The following is an 18,784-nucleotide window of genomic DNA, read 5'->3' on the forward strand; positions in this document are numbered from 1 at the left end:
ACAGTTCTTCAAAACTTTTGTAAACACAAAATGAATAATGGTGAATTGTTGTGGTCAAATATTGTGTTGGACAATGGGTGGCCTTCGAGTCAAAAAGGTTAAGAACCACTGGTCTAGGATTTCAAGCTGCTGGCCAAATAACTAATGTGTTGATTGATCTCTTCTATTGGATTTTACTTGAATTTCACAGAACATAAAATACACTATTAAAAAATGTCAAATAAGTAATGATGGATGTCGCAAGTAAAGTCTCTTAGAAGTGCTTTAATCTTCAGCCATTTAAAATGACAAGACAGAAAGTGCATGACCTCTATAATGGCACTGAATCTAAAGGCTTCACAATGTATTAAAACATCTGCGATTCTATAAAATCTGTCAATCTCTGAAATGGCACATTCTTAAACCTGTTGGATCAGACAAGAGATCCTGCAGTCAGAACATGGAGGATGGAAATGTGTGAAATAACAGGCAGTCAGCCAGCAGACAGAACGAAAGGAAGGAACAGACTGACCCTTCAGAGACAGGACCAGCTTTAGTTCTTATTTCAAAGCTTGGACCAGGACCAAGTGTGCTAAAGCAGCAAGTGTGACTTGCACTGAGTATGTAGCACTACATTTATTAACAGAACATACATGATATGGAAGCAACATAATTTTACTGGCAAACAAGTCTCTCAAGTACCAAATGCATGAACGCAGATGAAATTATAACAGCTGATATGAAAAACAAAGACACCAATGTGTGTGAGCTCAAGCACAAATGTGATTATTGAGTCATTTTCCCACGACTCTGTGATATTCTGATGGCTTCAGAACTCAACTGAGGCAGCAGTTCTTCTCAGTACACCTATAGACTACAGCTGTTAACAAGGAAATCCAGGTTAACTGCTTCTCTTTCATGAACCATTATACAATCCCTGAGTTCTGCTTCCCTTCAGGAAAGGCTCGCTGTCTTTTGCATGGGGAAAAAGCTTCTTAATATTAATTAATGTCAGTGGTGGACCTGCCCACAGAAATAAATTACAGCTGTTTTAAATTCTAATAATATTTCACAATATTACTGTTTTCATTGTATTTTTGAACAAAATGGTAACACTTTAGAATAGGGAACACTTATTCACTATTAACTACGACTTTTCCCTCAATAAATTCCTAATTTGCTGCTTATCAATAGTTAGTAAGATAGTTGTTAAGTTTAGGTATTGGGTAGGATTAGGGATGTAGAAGAAGGCATTAATATGTGCTTAATTGCTACTAATAAATGGCTAATATTCTAGTAATATGCATGCTAATAAGCAACTAGTTAAGAGACCCTAAAATAAAGTGTTACCAACAAAATAAATTCAGCCTTGGTGAGCATAAAAGACTTCTTTCAAAAACTTCAACTTTCAAAAAAATATCTTACCGACCTCAACCTTTCTGAACGGTAGTGTATTTATAATACAAGAGGTCAATATCCAATGTAGAGCACAACCAACATTCAAACATTCAGTGCTGAATCTATAAAGCATAATTCTGAGACAACTGGCTGGTTCTGATAGAAATGAAATGAGCGCAGGAACATTTCCCTCTGCGGGCGACATGGTGAATCTCTTATAAGGCGTTGGGGAGGTGAGAGGAGATCTCTGAAGTCTTTTCAGAGCTTCTGAAGGTCATGAGTCAGAATGTTACTGATGAAAACAGAGATCCAGGCAAATTAAGTTCTGTGTTATAATGATATTCCATGTGGGAGAGTATCATGGTAGTGAAATATTGTTATAGTGTCACATTCATAAGGTTTTTGGTGATTTCTAGCAAGTGAACAATCTGGAGCTGAACTGTGAAATGATCTACTTAAGCACGACACTGCAGAGCCTGAGCTGAGATTGAATCCTCCATCTTGTACTATGACGGAGTAAATGCCAAACATTCTACAAGTACAAGACTCAAAACTTTGTAAGCACACTACCGTTCAAAGGTTTTGGAGTCACTAAGATTTTTTACATTTCTGAACGTCTCTTACGCTCACCAAGGTTGCCTTTTTCTTTTATGAAAATACATAAAAAAACAGCAATATTATGAAATATTATTAGAGTTTAACATAACTGTTGAATTGTAATTCCCTGTGATGCAAAGCTGAATTTTCAGCAGCCATTACTCCAGTCTTCAGTGTCACATGATCCTTCAGAAATCATTCTTATATGCTGATCGGGTGCATACTTCTTATTATCAATGCTGAAAACAGTTGTGCCGCTTAATGCTTTTGTAGAAACTGTCAGTTTTTGCTTTTGATTCTTTGGTAAAAAGAAAGTTCAGAAGAACAGCATTTATTTGAAGTGGACATTTTTGTAACAATGTAGAATCCATTATTGTCACTTTTGATTTACATTCATTTCTTTAAAAAAAAAAAAAGAAATCTTTACTGAACCCAATCCTTTGAACGGTAGCATATGTTTATGTACACAAAGATCGATTCAGTCTTACTAAAGCAATAATTTGTCTTTTTAAAATGCATATAAATGCTGACTGAAATAGTACCAGTCTGTTTTTTGCAAAGTCACACTAACAGACTCAGATGTAATTGTAGCTTGATTTTGTCCAGCATGTATACATGTTAAAGGTATAGTCCACCCACCCACTGTCGTGGTACTGTCGTAAACGCACATTCATTTCTAAAACGGAAGAGAATAAATAGTTGAATAAAGTTATTTTTGTTTTCTTTGTGCACAAAAAGTATTCTCGTGGCTTAATAACATTAAGGTTGAGCCACTGATGTCACATGGACTATTTTATGGATGTCCTTACTACCTTTCTGGGCTTTGAACTTGGTAGTTGCATTGCTGTCTATGGAGGGTCAGAAAGCTCATCAAAAATAACTTAATTTGTGTTCTGAAGATAAACGAAGGTCTTATGGGTTTGGAACGACATGACGGTGAGTAATTCATGACAAAATGTTCATTTTTGGGTGAACTATCCCTTAAATCAGACTGCAATTGGCCTTGGCCTTGTGTATTTAATCCTTCATATATATGTATACTTATATAAAGAATGTAGCTTGACAATGCAAAAAACTTGATTAAACTGCGCATGTAAACGTACTGTACTTTATGACTCTGGATGGAAGGCTGTTGGTTGAACCTTGTAAGGCTCACTGTGTTGGCACAAAATCAGAACAGGTATGGTGATAAAGGTTATTCAGTGCACTAACAAAATCTCATCATCCTCTTCCTCGCTAGTTGTGAGTCTGCAAAGCCTGACACTATCACCAGGAACCTCTTCTGTTACTGAAGATTTCCTGACGTGTCCGTGAGCATCTGTGAGTGAGTCTGTATGTGCATCCATATGTGGATTTCTGAATGTAGGAAAGCTTCTCTGCTCCTCAGACTGACCGCTGGAGGACGTCGGTGACTCAGGGGAGGAAAGCGGCGAGATGCCCACAGAGGTATACCGTAAGAGAGAGACTCCTCTGAGCTCTGCAGCCAGTTCTTGCACCAGCCGTCTGGAGGATCTCGACCGGCTTGTGCTGCGTTTGGGGCTATCGGGGGGTCCGGGAGGGCTGTCGTCATCTTTATGTTTCGGAGACATGCCCTGTTTGGATCTCATTCTGATCCCCTCTAAACTTCTGTCATCTTCATCATCTTCATCCTCCAGGGTGTCAGAGGTGGAGCGGGGTGAGTTGGGGGAGGGCAGGGAGAGAGGAGAGGATGGAGACTCTCTGTCAGGTAGGCAGAGGGCCTCAGTGTGAGCCTGCAGGGCCAGTCCCAGCGCCACCGTCGAACAGGGTGGCGGAGTCTGTCCCGCACTTTCACGTGACTCCTCGATGCCATCGTCCGTTGTGTTGTAGCTGTGGAGGCTCAGATCGGGGTGTGTGTTTGTGTGTGTGTGGCCTGGAGGCGTGAGGAGAGGTATCTGACCACGTAACCGAGATCCACGATGGAACAGGCGATTCCACAGACGACCAAGTCGCCGCCGTGACGAGGAACGACGAGAAGAGTGACGACGAATCTGCCTCCGCATAGCTGAGCGGAGATTCTGCAGAACAGATGCCTGGGAGAAACAGAAAAAAAGCTTTATGAAAAAAGTGGTCCAGTCACATTTACCATTGCTCTGCATTATTTCACAAGCAAAGTCCTGCCATTTCAATAGGAACTGGGAATTTTCTCATCAGGGCAAAAAAGTTGCCCATACAGATTTTGCTTGTTGTTCGTGTAAATTTACTGCGTCGACCAATAGAAAGTTGTTTTGACTTCTGTGTGAGCAGTGCTATGTGCATTGCTACACTATTGACAATGGAAAACAGATCTGTTTTTGCCCTTATAAAATTTGAATTGAAATCCTATTTGCTACCTCAATTCAAATTCAGTGTCATATTCACACACCTGGGTTGGGTTGTACACTGGGAAGTCATCAACTGGAGGTATGAGACCTTGAGCTATCAGTTGACCATAAGAGGGTGGAGCCTCCCTCTGAACAAACTCCGCCTCTAGTCGAGTCATCTGGGTTTCAAAAGCTCTACGAGAAAGAGGAACACAAAAAGAGCTGTTTTATAAAGATGCTGATTGACGCTGTTTAAAAATGTAAGAAATACAAAGGCGTTTTAAAAAGGGAAGCTACTGAACACATTCAGGCAGGATCTCTCTTGAGAATCTCCAAGAGCTGTTACTTAACCAGCGATACTTTGACAGTTTGATGAAGTGCAGGTATTTTGGGTGCTGCTGTGTCTTTACAAGGCTAACTGGAGAAAAACTGTGCATCACCTCCCAGAGCAGCATACGGGCCTTTACTGCAGATCCAATTATGTTTGAAGTGAAACGAGAGAGTAAATCCTCTTTCTCCTCATGTGTTCTTTCTTTATCTCGTTGGGATAAACTTGTGCTTTTCTAGATTTTCAGCAATGGTTTTATTATGGAGGTAAAATGGTTTGGATAACAGTAGAAATCCATTTAGCAGAAAATAGAGTAAGTTACCAATAAAAAAGAAAGAGTGAGAAGCTGCAAAAATAATACATCTTTCATTTTCTTAATATTTTGTTTTGTTTTCCAGTAAAGATTTTGGTAATACTTTAGTATTGGGACCAATTCTTACTGTTAACTAGTATCTTATTTGCATGCCAATTATTAACATATTGGCTGTTTATTAGTACTTATAAAGCACATACTCTGCATTACCATCCATATTCTACATCCAAAATCCTACCCAATAACTAAACTTAACAACTACCTTACTAACTATTGATAAGCAGCAAATTATTAGTTTACTGAGGCAAAAGTCATAGCATAGTTTGTTAATACCGAGAATTGGACCTTAAAATAAAGTGTAACTAAAATTTCTAAACAAAACAGATAAAGACTTAGACAAAAAAATATTTTAAATATATTAAAACAGAAAGCAGTTATGTTAAATTGTAATAATATTTCACAATAGTATTGTTTTTACTGTATTGTAAAAACACTGATTAATTAAATTTAGCTTTGGTGAGCATCCATTTTACTTGTTTTAAGCAAAAACATCAAATTTAGTAAGAAAAACAGGTAACACTTTAGTATAGGGACCGATTCTCACTATTAACTAGTTGCTTATTAGAAAGCCTATTATTAACATATTGGCTGTTGATTAGCACATATGACCAAATTCCATAATCCTACCCAATACCTAAAACATAACATACCTTACTAACTATTAATAAGCAGCAAATTAGGAGTTTATTGAGGCAAAAGTCATCGATAAAAATAAATATAAAAAGTAATATACAGTACATATAATATACATAATATAAAGATACACTATAAAGCATGAAAAACCATGTAAGAAAATTTCATGAATTTTCACTATACATTTCCTGACACATTTTGCTCTGAGTTTAAATGCAGGCATAAAGAAGATGGAAATCACCTCACCTGTACTCTCTTGTCCTGAGCGAGTAGAGCTTAAAGGCACAACCCAGTGCAATGACCAGTAGCAGCCCACAGACCAAGCTGCCAATCAGAGCCGCTGTGATCACCTTCCTGGGCACAGATGCAAGACAGTCTCTTTCATCACTACCGTCGAGACAGTCCTCCTGCCCATCGCAGCGCCACGTCTCAAAGATGCACAGGTTGGTTCCACAGTGGAAGTTTCCAGGCTGGCAGTCAAAGCAGTTTTTCTCATCTGAGCCATCGGGGCACTTCTTCTGGTTGTTACACCTCTCGGAGGCTGAGTAACACGCCCCACTGCCACCCTCGCAGGGATACTCTCCCGGCTGACACAGTGGGCAGTCCTCCTCATCTCGCCCCCCAGGGCAATGCCAGTAGCCATCACAGCGCTGCAGCTCAGAGTAACAGCCCTCGTCTGTGCCACATGGATGCTCACCTGGAAAGCAGTACCCTTTAACCTGCAGAGAGAGGGATAGAGGTTGAACATTATTAGTGTCACAGTGTATCAATCCTATCCATAAACTGCAGTAAGTACAGATTACTTCACAGTTTTGCTTGTGGATATCTAGTTAAAGCTGCACTGTGAAATTTTGGCTTCTCTATAGCCATAGCATAGTATCTCTATAGCTTCAAACCATAATGTATTAACAAGACATGAACATTTTTCACTTTTTGAACTGATTTTTTTCTATACACACTACTGTTCGGTAAGATTTTTTGGTAACACTTAAGTTTAAACAACCAATTCGCACTATTAACTAGTTGCTTGTTAGCATTCATATTACTGGCATATTGGCTGTTTATTAGTACTTGTAAAGCACATATTAATTCCATACCATACCTAAACCTAACAACTACTTTACTGACTATTAATAAGCAGCAAATTAAGAGCTTGTTTAGGGAAAACTCTTAGTTAATAGTGAGTAGTATGAGTATGTATAGTGAATATATGTGTGGCTGTATTTTTTTTTTTTGAAAGAAGGCTGCATTTATTTGATTAAAAAACTACAGTAAAAATAACAACTATAGTAATGGATTTTAAAATGTTATATATAACAATTTTTTTTCTGTGATGGGAAATATTAATTTTTAGCAGCCATTACTCCAGCCTTTAGTGTCACATGATCCCTCAGAAATCATTCTAATATGTTGATTTGCTGGTCAAGAAACATTTCTTACTATTATCAATAAATATTATTAAAAACGACCGTGCTGCTTAATGTTTTTGTAGAAATCATAATACATTTTTAAAGAATTATTTGATTAATAGAAAGTTCAAAAGAACAGCATTTATTTGAAAAATGTTTTAAACATAACAGTCTTTATTGCCACTTTAAATAAATTCTATGTGTTCTTGCTGAATAGAAGTATTACTTTATTTCACATTTTTGTTTTTCACCCAAACTTGTCAACACATAAAGATCAGGATACATAACTTCATGATATCTTCATACAAGGTTTGAAAAAAACCAAGCTTTTAACTATGTACTAAAAGACAATTCTACACTGTACTTGTTAGGGTTATGGACTTCTAGTTTGTGTTTTTGTGCGTTTCTGTTCTCCTGTCTTGCCTTGATCTAGTTTTCCATTGTCTGTCATTCTCGGTTCACCTGTTGTCTATTAATTAGCCCATTAGTCCTTGTTTGGTTTAGTATTTATCGTCCTATGTTTCCTGAGTTAATTCGTCCTGTCTCTGTTTGTGCTAAGTTTAGATTAAATACTCTTGTTGCCTGTTCATGGTCTCCATGAGCTTTTGCTACAATGACCCATTACAGTACTACTGCAAAGTATTCAATCAAGACACACAATGTCAATGCAAATGGAGAACATAATTTATCATAATTTATCAGCATCACCAAGAATAAGAGACCTGGTAGGTGGCGTTGAATCCGTGTCCAGGGCTGTGTGGTTTGGCGTGGTAGAAGATGCTCATCTGTCCCTGGGACGACTCCAGCAGGGCTCGTCTGTGGTTATTATGGTGAGAGAGACTCTGTAGAAGGCGTTCTGCACGTTCTCCCAATCCATCGTAAACACGGACAGAATCTCCCACACCCAGCTGTAGATCCACCTGCAGCACCAACGGCTTTGGGTCCTGAAACAAAAACAGTCAAGCACAACGCTCAATCATAAGTGATTTAATGCAACCTAAAATGAGAAAAATTGAGGTTCTTATCATACTTGTGTGTCTAGGAACCACGTGCAGTGAAGATCTGTGCCAGCGCTCCTGTTTGGACGGAAAAAATCAGGTGAGGCAAACGTCCCATAGAAGTTGACTAAGCGTTTTCCACAGGACGTGTCGGGACAGTGGGCCTCGTCGGATCCATCAGGACAGTCCCGGGCTCCATTACAGCGCAGAGACACCGGCAGACAGCGGGTAGATTGGATATCAGAGCACTGCAAGGTACCAGGCGGACACAGACTGACCCGGGCGGGTGTTGGTGGGGCAGCACAGCTCCTTTCGTCTGTATTGTCTCCACACTCGTCCAATCCGTTACAGCGCCAGGAACGTGGAATGCACTTACCATTCCCACATAAAAATTCATCGTTCTCACAACTACTCTGACCCAGTCCACCTAATGAATAAAAAAACAGACAGAGACAAAGAGAGTCTTTTGCACACGTAAACACTGACTGTTTGCTGAAATAAGATGGTGATGGTGCAGATGGTGTTTGCCTGGTGACAGCTTAACAAACACAGCCGTACAGTATTATTGATTGAACTGCACCTCTGAGGAAAACGCACAAACACAGCATTTCACTCCTCACACGCACACACTCATGCACACATGCCCCGTGGAGTTGAGTAACGACAGCCAATTATCTCCTTCATCTTCATTAGCTACATATTAGATCTAACTACATAATCCACAGCTGAGATCTGTCTAATACACACTGACAGTAGTGCAATCCAAATATGCACATCAGTTTTCACAGATCATTATGCAACACGTGCTGCAAAGCATTAGCGTTTCATCAAGGCTCTATGGCCATATACTATTGATCTGCATTCGCCTGGTCAATCTGTGCTTACAGTAAATCTATATGCCACCACGGCAACAGATTTAGTGGCTCTCTAATGTAGGAAAACAACTAATCTGATGAAACATTACAACTCAAAAGGAAACGCATAAAGTATGATAAACCCTAATATTAAACCCTAGAACACAAATGCATAATATGGCACCACCACTATACTTGTTTGGTGTCTTGTGCACCCAAAAATGTAATTAAAAAAAAAAATTCACTGGAAAGGCAGATTATGCAGTACTGTTTAAACATTTTGGAGTTAGTATGATTTTGTTTTAATTAAAAAAATGTACTATTATTCAGAAAAGATGAAATAAAACAGTAAAGATTTCCACAAAAGTGTTCCTCAAAAAGTATTAAGAAGCATAACTGTTTGCAACAATGACAATAATAAGAAACATTTGCTGAGCACCAAATTAACATACTAGAATGATCTCTGAAGGATCATGTGACACTGAAGACTGAAGTAATGATTGCTGAAAATTCAGCTTTGCCATCACAGGAATAAAATATTTATATAAAAGAGTTATTCGTGATATTTTACAATATTAATGTTTTTGCTGTTATTTTGATCAAATAAATGCAACCTTTGTGAGCACTTAGATCAAAAATATTTTAAAAATCTCAGTGACGCTAGTCTATGCTTGTCTGTATTTATAACTCGTTGCATGACAATTAGTTATAAGGCACACAATAACAAATGACATCTGACGCATTGTGAGGCACCAGGTTTGAATGTGTACAAACATAAATGAAATTTGTGAGTATTGGCAGTAGAGAAAATGACAGAAAATGAGTTTTTCACACAGTCATCATATTAGAAGACTTGGAACATGGGGCACAAGTATTACCCACTTATACCCCACTATAAAACACAAATGAGCAGAAGGGGCTCTAATGGAACATATTCACACTCTAAGTTCACTCACCTCGTATGTAAGATAGTCTGAAGCCCTGTGCCTGTCCAGAGCTGTTAGCCTGAGAGTGGAAGTAGACCCAGACTCGTCCTCTGGAGGAGATGAAAGGAGGAGGAAGAACAGAGCCACAGAACCGATACTCAGCTTTCCATGTGGGGCCGAGCAGTAGCCAGTCGCCCCTGCAGTCCCCCGTGTCCTCCACATCAAAGCTGTGAAAACTGGACACAGCAAATACACGGTGCTTAATACATGGGCTGGAATCTCAGCTGCTTCAGCACGTCCACTGTATAATAATGTATACTACATAAAAAAATCTAGAACAATATCATCAAATGAAATGTCAGAGGCACAATAAATCGATATAAAGAAAAAGTCAAATTAACAATCGAAAAAATAAAACAACTTTTATCCAAGCATAGCAAAGCATTTCTTCTCTTCTCCTTATGTGACCCTTTTATGTGATTCGTTTTCATTTCAAGGTTACATTTGCAACCACGCCAACCCCTTCTGCTGTGACAATATAAGACAGTTCTGTTTGTGTACAAGGTGAACAGAAAATATTCTTAATGGGTCAATATCACGGTAGGGTGCCTTTTGGTGTCCTGTATGTAAATAACTCATTTGCCATGATAACTTAACATAAAAATGACTATGAAAGGGTGTGTTATATTAGTCTAAGTTTTTATATTCATAACAAAAGCATTACTTGGGTCTTTAGATACATTTTCTTGATTTTTATTTTAGTTTTATGTAAGAGGATGCGTGTTATTTTGCTTTGTCCCATGCACTGCTCATTAAATTTGAATGAGATTAGAATACAGTCAAGTCATAAAATAAAAAATTTGTTCTCTATTATTATATTGTTAAACTCAATTTGAGTGTATTGATCATTTGGTAATAAAAATGATATTTGTATTTAATAAAAAAGAAGACTTTGTCCATGTCCCTTGAATGGTTGTCCACCCTGTTGTGTTGGGAAATCCGCCCATTTAAGAAAAGGCCATCCCCTTTAGTGACATCAGGACAACAGATTTTTTGTCTCTTCAGTGGCGGAGGTGAATAAGTTGGTGACTTTTCAATTGACAAATTTTCTTAGTCTGAGTTTGCTTACTTGCTTTTCCCAAGCTTAACAGGTCCACCCTGTTGGCATAAAATATGCCAGAAGTGATTAGAATACAGTATTTTCAAAATATGTCAGTTTAAATATACCAAATTCTCTTCAACAACCAGACTAAATATTTAGCTAGACACAGTTTGTTGTAAGCTAATATGCTAATTGAAGCTTAAAATGTCCATGTCCACTGAATGAAAATGAATGGGAAGGAGACGGTATATCAATGTGATTGAGGATGTAATTATATTATTTATTATTATTATATTATTTTTTAGAAGTTGAATAAATGTTTCATTTTCATATTTTGTCATGATTTGCGTGGTCTGCATTATGTGTCCACACCGTCATGTGCTGGTCCACCCTGTCATCTTGATATTTTACAATAATATTTTAAATAATAATTAAATCATATCTATATAATCCAGTGTGTTCAATAGCTAGGTGTGGGGTCAATAACATGCAAACAAAAAACTGCATCCAAATATCACAGTTTTCTCCAAATAAGAAAAAATATTGTGTGAATTGTATGAGTTTCTTTAAAAACACAAGGTTTACATGAAGTCTTTTATGTATTTATGATCTGAAAGCAAACAAATAACCCTGTTTAGGAAAGGGACATCATACCTTTCAGAAAGTATAGTTTGCATCTTAATTTTGCAATGAAAACGTATTTAACAGTAATATATATGTCCATGACACGGTGGACATATCTTATGGTTTATGCTTTGAATAATGGCCCATAATTATCAAAAAAAAAAAATGTGTGGGAGCTCAGCTAATATGTTTCTATAGTACTTGAGTGTCTACTATTTATGATATGACAAAGCGAATGGGAAATTAAAATCAATTTTTGAGTATTGTGAGGGTTGAAAGGCACTCTATGGTGATATTGACCCTAATATACTTGGAGCATATTTTCATCTACCCATCATATTTATTTTAATATAAGATCTTAAACAATTTTAAAGATCAAATTTTTATATAAATGATCATGTAACTTGTATTTATATTACATTTAAAAATCATTAGTTTTATAATCAAGACACAAGTTTTATAATTTTTGGTTTAAATGGATGGTTTGAGCCATTTTTTTGCCATGCCATTAAAATAAAAAATGTCAATGTATTAAGAAATATTACAGGTGCTTCTTAATCGTTTTCCTTAGGAAAATTGTTTTAATTGATATCATAGTATTTCCTGTGATACCTCCTTAAATTACACAATCATATTGATTTTTCCACATAATAGGAATGACGCTATAACATTTCAGTGATACCATGGAATGGGAGAACATAAGCAAAAGAGAGAGAGAATATGTGCAGTGGAACTATTATCACAGAGTACTCTCTCTCTCTCTCTCATACACACACACACACACACACACACACAAATACTCAAGAGTGAGAGATAAAATCAGCATCCAGTACCATTACAGAAGAATGGGCTATTTGCAGCCAATAACTTGACAACGTTACTCATCTATTGCTCTGTTCTCTTTCTTACCTCTCTTTTCCCCATATACTCTCCAAATCTTGCTGCTTAAACAAAACTCTACTTAAACTCTACTGTTTGTTTTACGATAAATTAGTAATGTTTTGTGACCATTTGAGAGGCAAAACATGTCTAAGACATGTTCTCTTGAACAGATTTCACCTAATGATTTTATGTTTGTTATATCATATTTATATAATCACAAATATTATAGCCATAAGCAAGAATAAGCACTTCGCTAAAGTAAATGGTTCATTCATCAGAATGCAGAGATATTACTTTCACCCCTACTGTGTGACCCAATAACTGCAGAAACTATTTAAATTTATATGATAAAATACACATTATTAAACTGCACTTTCACAGTATAGTTATAGTCATTAAAATACAGACATTAAAATCTCCTCTGGCTGTCAATCAAATGGACACACACACACACACACATTATGCAAAGCTTCTGAATATTTCAGACAGGTCTCAACAATAAGGATGACCTGATGGCCTGGGGCCAGTGCCAGACAGTTTTGGGCCAGTTGGCATAACTGCCTCTTTACCTACCAGGCCAGTGCTGCATTGCTACAATATCTTATATTCAGTGATCTTACACACACACATATATATATATATATATATATATATATATATATATATATTAAGTGTTTGTTTGTTTGTTTTTGTGATGTATTAAACATCGTCTTAAAATTGGAAGAATTAAATCAAGGTTTTAACACTAGGATTAACAATGGCTGGCAGACGAAGATTAGGCTGCCAATATTAACTTGTGATAGTCATTAAACCTTAAGAAAATTATAAACAAATCATGCAGTACCATTAGTTTCCAGCAAAAATGTGTTCACTTCTAGATATATGGGATTACATTATAGTAGTCTAGTTTCCATTATTGCAATGGACTAAATTAAAGCTTACTTTAAAAAACATCAAAACCCATTAATTATCTTTAAAAAGTAAAACTTTTTCTTTTTTTTACTTTGTAACATTTCATTTTGTAACATTTCTCATTTTTTCAAATGGGAATAGAGAAAATATAAGCAGGAATAAAAATCTCATCGCAGTACTGGATGAGCGAGTACGATTCCAGTCTGTCTGAGGCAATTTGAGAAAATGAGATTGATCAAGTGTTGCATAAATGCCTCTACTTCAGCTTTTAGACAATGAGTAATTAGCCAGTATGGATTAAAAGAAATTAAAATTCAATTTATCAGAACTATTATCCTTTTCCACTAAGAACCAGGTTTCCTCTAAGAACAAATCTCTGAGGAGATGATGTCATGCTTTTAGATAATATCATTAAAGCGGTGACGAAGCCCACAAACACACACAACAGTGGCAGGAGAGGCAAGAAAAAGTACATTATAAAATCCCTGCAGTCAGCTCTAGTCATACAGCAGTCTAAGCACTTTCATATGGAAGAATGCGCAAACCAATATGCACTTGCAAACAGGCTCATAAACACTGAAATGCAAAAAACAATTAAAATTGAAAAAACCTTACATTGGGTTTTTGTTTGGAAATACCATACAGTCATACAATTGAGTATATAAATAAAAGCTGTTGGGGTCTCTACCGGTGTGAAAGTTGCTGTGACTAATTGATGTTCATGAAAAGCAGCATTTCTTGCTTGGACAGAGGAGAAATACAAATGCACAAGAACAGGACAGTTGGCGTGTTATGTATCATGGTAATAGAAATAATCAAGTCACCACTGTGAGAGACTGCTTGTGTGCGTCTACCTGATTGTGATCACATCTCCGCGGATCCCCTGTATATTCCAGCTGCAGTTCACTCCGGGCGGGTAGTTGAGGGGCCATGATGGGCTGTAGATCACTCCTCTCCTCTCGGTGTGTAACTCCACTTTCCCACCACAGGCAGCTGAGGAACACACACAGAAGACATGTGCATTGTTTGTGTGTGGCAGAGTGACTCATGAGTGACCACAGCTGACACACTGGGATTGAGACGACATCAACACATCACACCAGGCTTTATGGAGTCCTGAGGTATATATGATGGTAAGAATTTGATCCACTCACTCAAGAAGGAAAAGAGAGAGCCTGTGGAATTGCCATGACACATAATACTCAATTTAGTGGGGAAGTGTGTGAGAGTGTGTGCTAATGATTACGAATCTCAACAGAAATACAATAAGACAAGAAAGAAATAGCCTGGGAAGCAACAGAAATAGTCCAGGAAGAAAGAGTAAGTCCAAGTAAGCGTATAAACAATTAACTGTTTTCTATAGCATTTTCTTCTCCTTTTATTTACGCTAAAGTCTCTTGAAGAAGAAAAAACAACAGTAAAGAACTTATGGACCTTTAGACTCATGAATTTCCCAGACTTTTCCAATTATTCGTTATTTCTGGATTTTTAAACAATAATAATAAAATAATAATAATCTTTGACTTATCCAGTCATTTGTGATTACTGGATTTAAAAATATTTTATACAATATATATAAATATCAAAATATAATCTATCATTATTATTAATAATAATAATAGTCCTTGACTTTTCCGGTCATTAGTGATTACAGGGTTTTATATAATAATATATATTAAAATATGTAATACATTTAGAGCTGAACAACAAGAAAAATATTCTCTTCAATAGTTCCATGACCTTTTAAGAACTAGAAATCACAATTATAAAATTCCCTGATATTTCTGTTTTGCATGACGTGATGGCAGCACATGTTGTGATGTAACTCTCTTCTCAGCTCCATCCTCGACACTTCCTCACTACCCTCCAGGATGAACACACATCTCTCACACACCCAGCGACTGCTTCTACTCTATATATAATATGATGATGTCTAGGAGCGTCTGAATGCCTGAAGGCAAAGCTGAAAAGAAGCAGCTAATAATACCCTGTTCTCCGTGTGAGAGAACAGGACAGAGATCAGGGGAATCCCAGCATATGAGCACAAATCATTTTATGATGTTGAGTCTCAAGGCTCACTGACATCCTTTTAGTTTCCGAGATACATACAGCACACATTATAATCTTAATCAGGGTAGACAACACATTGAATTTTACACAGATGAAAATAAGGCAGTGAGGCTTAAATGACCTGAACTCAAAACAGTCTTCCCCATATTCTTTCTGTGTCTGCTTTTGTTACTTTCCCTAAATTAAATCCTATCAAATCACCTCTACACAAAGGAAGGAGAACATTTTGCTGTTATTGAGATACCTGGATTTGTTGTTTTTAATTTCAGAACTATTGCAAACTATTACAGTTGAATATAATGCACATGCTCATTGTCTTCGTCTAGCAGATGGAACATCCTCAACAGGGAAACACTGTGTAAATATCAGTGACTAACACTCACATTTAGTGGGGAAAACATATCTGAACATGGAAGATCCATAGTCAAAGGGAAAGGCTTGTATTTGGGTGTGTGAGCGTGATAAAGAAACAGAGAAGAAGGTCCCTTTGTCTGTCTGTGTGTGAGAGAAGAAGAGCTCTAGGTGTCATTGGTACTATCATCATGCCCCCACCCCCAACCAAACCCTCTTTTGTCACCACCCCTTCACTGGATACCACCTCCAATATACCACAGCCATTCGTTCCCTTTCTGTGCTTCCGTCTCTGGTATAAGAGCATCTGCTTGAGCAAAAGCAGGCGTCTCTTTCTCACTCTTTTATCTGCGGTTGTTTGTTGAGCATTTAGCTGACCTCAACAGATCATGTGTTACTCAAACAAGCCTAGAGTGCTATCTAGGAATAGATTATGGGTGAGATCAGATGCCCAAGGCTTGGCAGACCGTGAGAGCATTGCTGTCTAGTTGTGAACATAGATTTTATGCTCGAAACAACCAATGCTCAGAATGCTGAGGAGGTCGAAAAAGTGCATCAGATCTTATCTTAATAGAGTAGCTAGTTATGTTTTGTTGGACAGGTTTAAGCCGGTCTCCAAACCTGGAAGATGCTGGTGCTCAGTAGGTGTGCTACCAGTCTGACCTACTGAAAAGTGTCCCAAACATTTCTAAAACCAACTAATAGACCAGTCTAGGGAAACCAGTGAACCATTTTAGCAAAATTGGTAAGTGGTATACATAATGTTTGCATTTTAATTACAACAAGGTGTGTAGAATTGCACGTGAACAACTCCACTTGCTTTTTATCCGCGAAAGGCTGCACAATAATTCACTTTTTTTTTTTTTTTTAGAAAAACACACAATCAGCCAGCCGGTCTCGGAGGAGATCAGGCTGATACCGCCGTGTTTATAACTGCCATGGCAACAAGCCGAACGCGGATCCGTCCTCCTCGGTTCTCCCGGTATGAATGCTGCAAAACCTGCGTGCGCCGCTTAACCTTTCTTTGTCATCGCTGCCATTCGCATACTTCAACCTGCAATCATCTGCCTATGCTCTGAATGAAATATTTAATATGATTCTGACACGTGGGCTGAAAAAGGTAGAATGCAATAAAAAGTGAGCTAGAGCATGACTGCTAATTTAAATAAACCGTGCGCCTTTTGTTCTATTAAATACATGACAAATTATAATATCACAATCCTTAAGAAGTCTACTTACCCACACAAACCCAAGCCCAGCGTAGACAAATCCATTTCATGAGGTAAAGCCGAATCGCCCCGATCCTCTCCATCATCACGGTCATCTTCTTCTCGTTCACACTCAGCTCATTTCCTCAGCATCCAGACAGATGTTGCTCGCGTCGGTTTAGCGTCTTGCTCGAGCATCAAAAGCAGCGTCTCTCCCTCTTTCCGAGAGTCTCATTGCGCTGTCTGGAGAAAGGCAGAGAGACCTTCAGAGGAGAGACGGGATTGGAGGTTCAGCGGGGACAGCACAGGGCACACAATGATTCTTCATCAATGAAATGCTCTTCTTAGGGCGATCTAAGCCTGTTCCATTTACTTATTAATCACTACATCTTTTTCTTTTCGCAATATATCTTTACGAGTGATAATATCGTTCCACTACTTCCATATAGTTCCACAGTGTGCCAATTATGTAATAAGATGTATGGTGAAGTAATAGCGGCAATGCAGCTCAGTGGACTTCATCTGTCCATCGAAGACTACTGAAGCGCATTTCATGCAAAATAACGCTGAGATCATAATTCAAAACACCAAGATAACATGATGCCGATGTAAACGCCAATGTTTAACTTAAATGTTACATCTTAATAAAAAGGCCTGGATGCATTCGTGTAAGATCTTATGATGGAGTCATGTAAACAGTTTTTTTTTTTTTTTTCATAGAATTTGCCTTGGTTTGTTTTCATGGTTTGTCTGGAGGAGACTTACCAGCTGGCAGTGAAAGCCTGCGCTCTTGTGGACGGAGGGATGCATCGCTGGATATCATGGCGTGTGCACCATTTTATTATTTACATGCTTAGCAATAAATACAAGATCGTGTTAGAGTCATTTTGAAAGATTTGTGGACCGACTGGTTTCAAATTCAAAAGTTTTTGCTCAGTTTCTACAACGTACATACGACTAGACTGTCTTGGCGATACATTTCCAGTCGCATTAGTCCATTTTGAATGCAGTGTTTTTTAAAATTGTTATTTTATCTGGTGTTACGTACTTAAAAGTATTGTTGTGCCTGCACGGTACAAAAGGCACCGCTGGGATTCGAACCCAGGATCTCCTGTTTACTAGACAGGCGCTTTAACCAACTAAGCCACGGCGCCGCTGCGTGATTGGTCCTTTTCAATGTATATATAGGCTACTTCATCCAGAACGAAGTAAAGTATGTTTGTGAAGCACGAAAGGACAGAAAGGTTACGAATCTGTTAATGGACTGAACACAGCGCTTAGAAACATCATAGTATTGACACCGTTTTGACCATTTGTTTAGGTTGTATAGGTTTCGCTTAACATTTTTACACATCAAAATGCGCGCTGTGCGATCTGGTGTAACGTTAGATTGTTGCTCAGAGAGAACACTGTACAAATGTGATGAACGTGATTAATTGACAGTATTTTTTGTCGACTATATCCCTTTAAGACACAAAATCTGCTGACTGTCTGTGCCTGACCTATCCTTGCCACTTTTGCAGTATACGTCCTGACAGAACACAATGCAGATCGTGACCAGATCATGTAGATTGTTTTTTAATCCTGAAGAATAAACCCCAAGAGAGCAGAATACATATATTTAAATTTTGTACTGTATTAGATTTTATCAAAAACCTAGTTACACATGGTGTAAATGTTTATAGCAGATATGTTCTAATCTATTGGTATTTTTCCCCCTATATTTTTATCTCCACATAGCTATTATTATTATTATTTTTTTTTAAATGTATTGTCTATTCTCTTTGTTATTTGTGCTATATTTCATTTTAATACATGT

The 18,784-nt window shown here is 37.6% G+C and overlaps 1 protein-coding gene and 1 non-coding gene across 2 annotated transcripts; both read right to left on the bottom strand.

The window, feature by feature from the left end:
* Positions 1 to 86: 86 nt before the first annotated feature.
* Positions 87 to 17,767, bottom strand: lrp3 (low density lipoprotein receptor-related protein 3). Its single transcript, XM_058783550.1, has 9 exons — positions 17,731 to 17,767; positions 16,997 to 17,228; positions 14,191 to 14,329; positions 9,847 to 10,052; positions 8,069 to 8,463; positions 7,761 to 7,982; positions 5,876 to 6,348; positions 4,358 to 4,490; positions 87 to 4,025 (listed from the first exon to the last, which is right to left on the bottom strand). Exons 2-9 carry the CDS (start codon positions 17,079 to 17,081, stop codon positions 3,174 to 3,176), a joined length of 2,505 nt encoding a protein of 834 aa, XP_058639533.1. The 5' UTR covers positions 17,082 to 17,228; positions 17,731 to 17,767; the 3' UTR covers positions 87 to 3,173.
* A 278-nt stretch (positions 17,768 to 18,045) lies between these two features.
* trnat-agu (transfer RNA threonine (anticodon AGU)) lies at positions 18,046 to 18,119 on the bottom strand. The gene has a single exon. It is a non-coding gene; the product is annotated as a tRNA-Thr (tRNA).
* Positions 18,120 to 18,784: the final 665 nt, after the last annotated feature.

This window comes from Onychostoma macrolepis, chromosome 07 (assembly GCF_012432095.1).
Source record: "Onychostoma macrolepis isolate SWU-2019 chromosome 07, ASM1243209v1, whole genome shotgun sequence".
Classification (NCBI taxonomy): Eukaryota; Metazoa; Chordata; class Actinopteri; order Cypriniformes; family Cyprinidae; genus Onychostoma; species Onychostoma macrolepis.